Source organism: Propithecus coquereli, unplaced genomic scaffold (assembly GCF_000956105.1).
Source record: "Propithecus coquereli isolate 6110/MARCELLA unplaced genomic scaffold, Pcoq_1.0 Scaffold425, whole genome shotgun sequence".
NCBI lineage: Eukaryota > Metazoa > Chordata > Mammalia > Primates > Indriidae > Propithecus > Propithecus coquereli.
The window spans coordinates 1,444,948-1,446,016 of NW_012150008.1; the positions used below are offsets into that span (position 1 = coordinate 1,444,948).

The window sequence follows — 1,069 nt, forward strand, 5'->3', positions numbered from 1 at the left end:
CAGGAGTTTGAGACCACTGCAAGCAACATAGTGAGACTCCTTCACTACAAATAATGTAAAAATCATCATTGTCGTCATCATCCTGCAAGATCCACAAGGTCCCTGAAAAAGGTAGTCCATCTTTTGAAGAAACGAGAAGAATCCTCTGGGTCAGGTCCATGGCCTAACTCCTCAGAGAGAAAGGAACGAGTAATAAGGCTACTTACAGATCTCTCTGGTGAAGTGAACGGAAGATGACTGAAGTTTCCTTCCGTCTGGAACCTGATGAGGTGGTTGAAGGACACACTGCAGGCAGCTGCAAAACCTGCCAAGTGGTACAAGTGAAATGGTTTTTGCCACAGAACTAAGAGTCACATAATCCTGGCAAGGCACCTGGGCAGGGTGAAAAATGCAGTGTAGCTACTACATACCTGGAATTTATGCAGATATTCAATGCATGCATTCAATTTAGGCAGATGAATCCCTCATAAGGGATCTCCCCCAGTATTATACTGAAGACGAACCACCATACTCTGTACATCTACATTGCTTCTCTCAGTTGAATATTCTGGTACCCAGAAAGAGAAGGCTGAAGGCTTTCTCATATTGACTGTACTCAAAAGCCACTTCCTCGCTGGGACTACTCCTGTGTATAATAGAGGTAGAGTTTTGGCTAAAGAATATCCCAAATTTACTTCATTTTTGGTGCTTTTCTCCAGTGTGACCTCTCCAATGTTGAAGGAGTGAAGAGCTGTGAAGAAATGATTTTCCACATTGACTGCATTCATAAGGCCTTTCTCCAGTGTGAACTCTCCTATGTTTAACAAGTTTGAGCAAAGGATTTTCCACATTCACTACATCGATAAGGCCTTTCTCTAGTGTGAATTCTCCAATGTTTCAACAGTGAAGAGCTTCGATGAAATGAATTTCCATGTTCTCTACACTCATAAGGCCTTTCTCCACTGTGAACTCTCCTGTGTCTCTTGAGATGGGAGTTTTCAACAAAGGTTTTTCCACATTCACTACACTCATAAGGCCTTTCTCCAGTGTGAACTCTCCTGTGTTTAATGAGACTGGGGTTTTCAGCAAA

General features: G+C 42.6%; 2 protein-coding genes across 2 annotated transcripts in view; both read right to left on the reverse strand.

The window, feature by feature from the left end:
- ZNF586 (zinc finger protein 586) overlaps nt 1–524 on the reverse strand; it is a 20,483-nt gene extending 19,959 nt beyond the window's left edge. The window contains exons 1-2 of the mRNA XM_012653585.1: nt 411–524; nt 207–304 (exon numbers count right to left, since the gene is read on the reverse strand). Coding sequence (XP_012509039.1) covers nt 207–304; nt 411–442 — 130 coding nt within the window. The 5' untranslated portion in view covers nt 443–524. The remainder of the gene's footprint in view (nt 1–206; nt 305–410) is intronic.
- Nucleotides 525–630: 106 nt separating this feature from the next.
- Nucleotides 631–1,069, reverse strand: part of LOC105817803 (zinc finger protein 586-like) — a gene marked incomplete at its 5' end in the record, with an annotated part of 12,906 nt that continues 12,467 nt past the window's right edge. The window contains one exon of the mRNA XM_012653594.1: nt 631–1,016. Within this exon, the coding sequence (XP_012509048.1) occupies nt 800–1,016 (217 nt within the window). The remainder of the gene's footprint in view (nt 1,017–1,069) is intronic.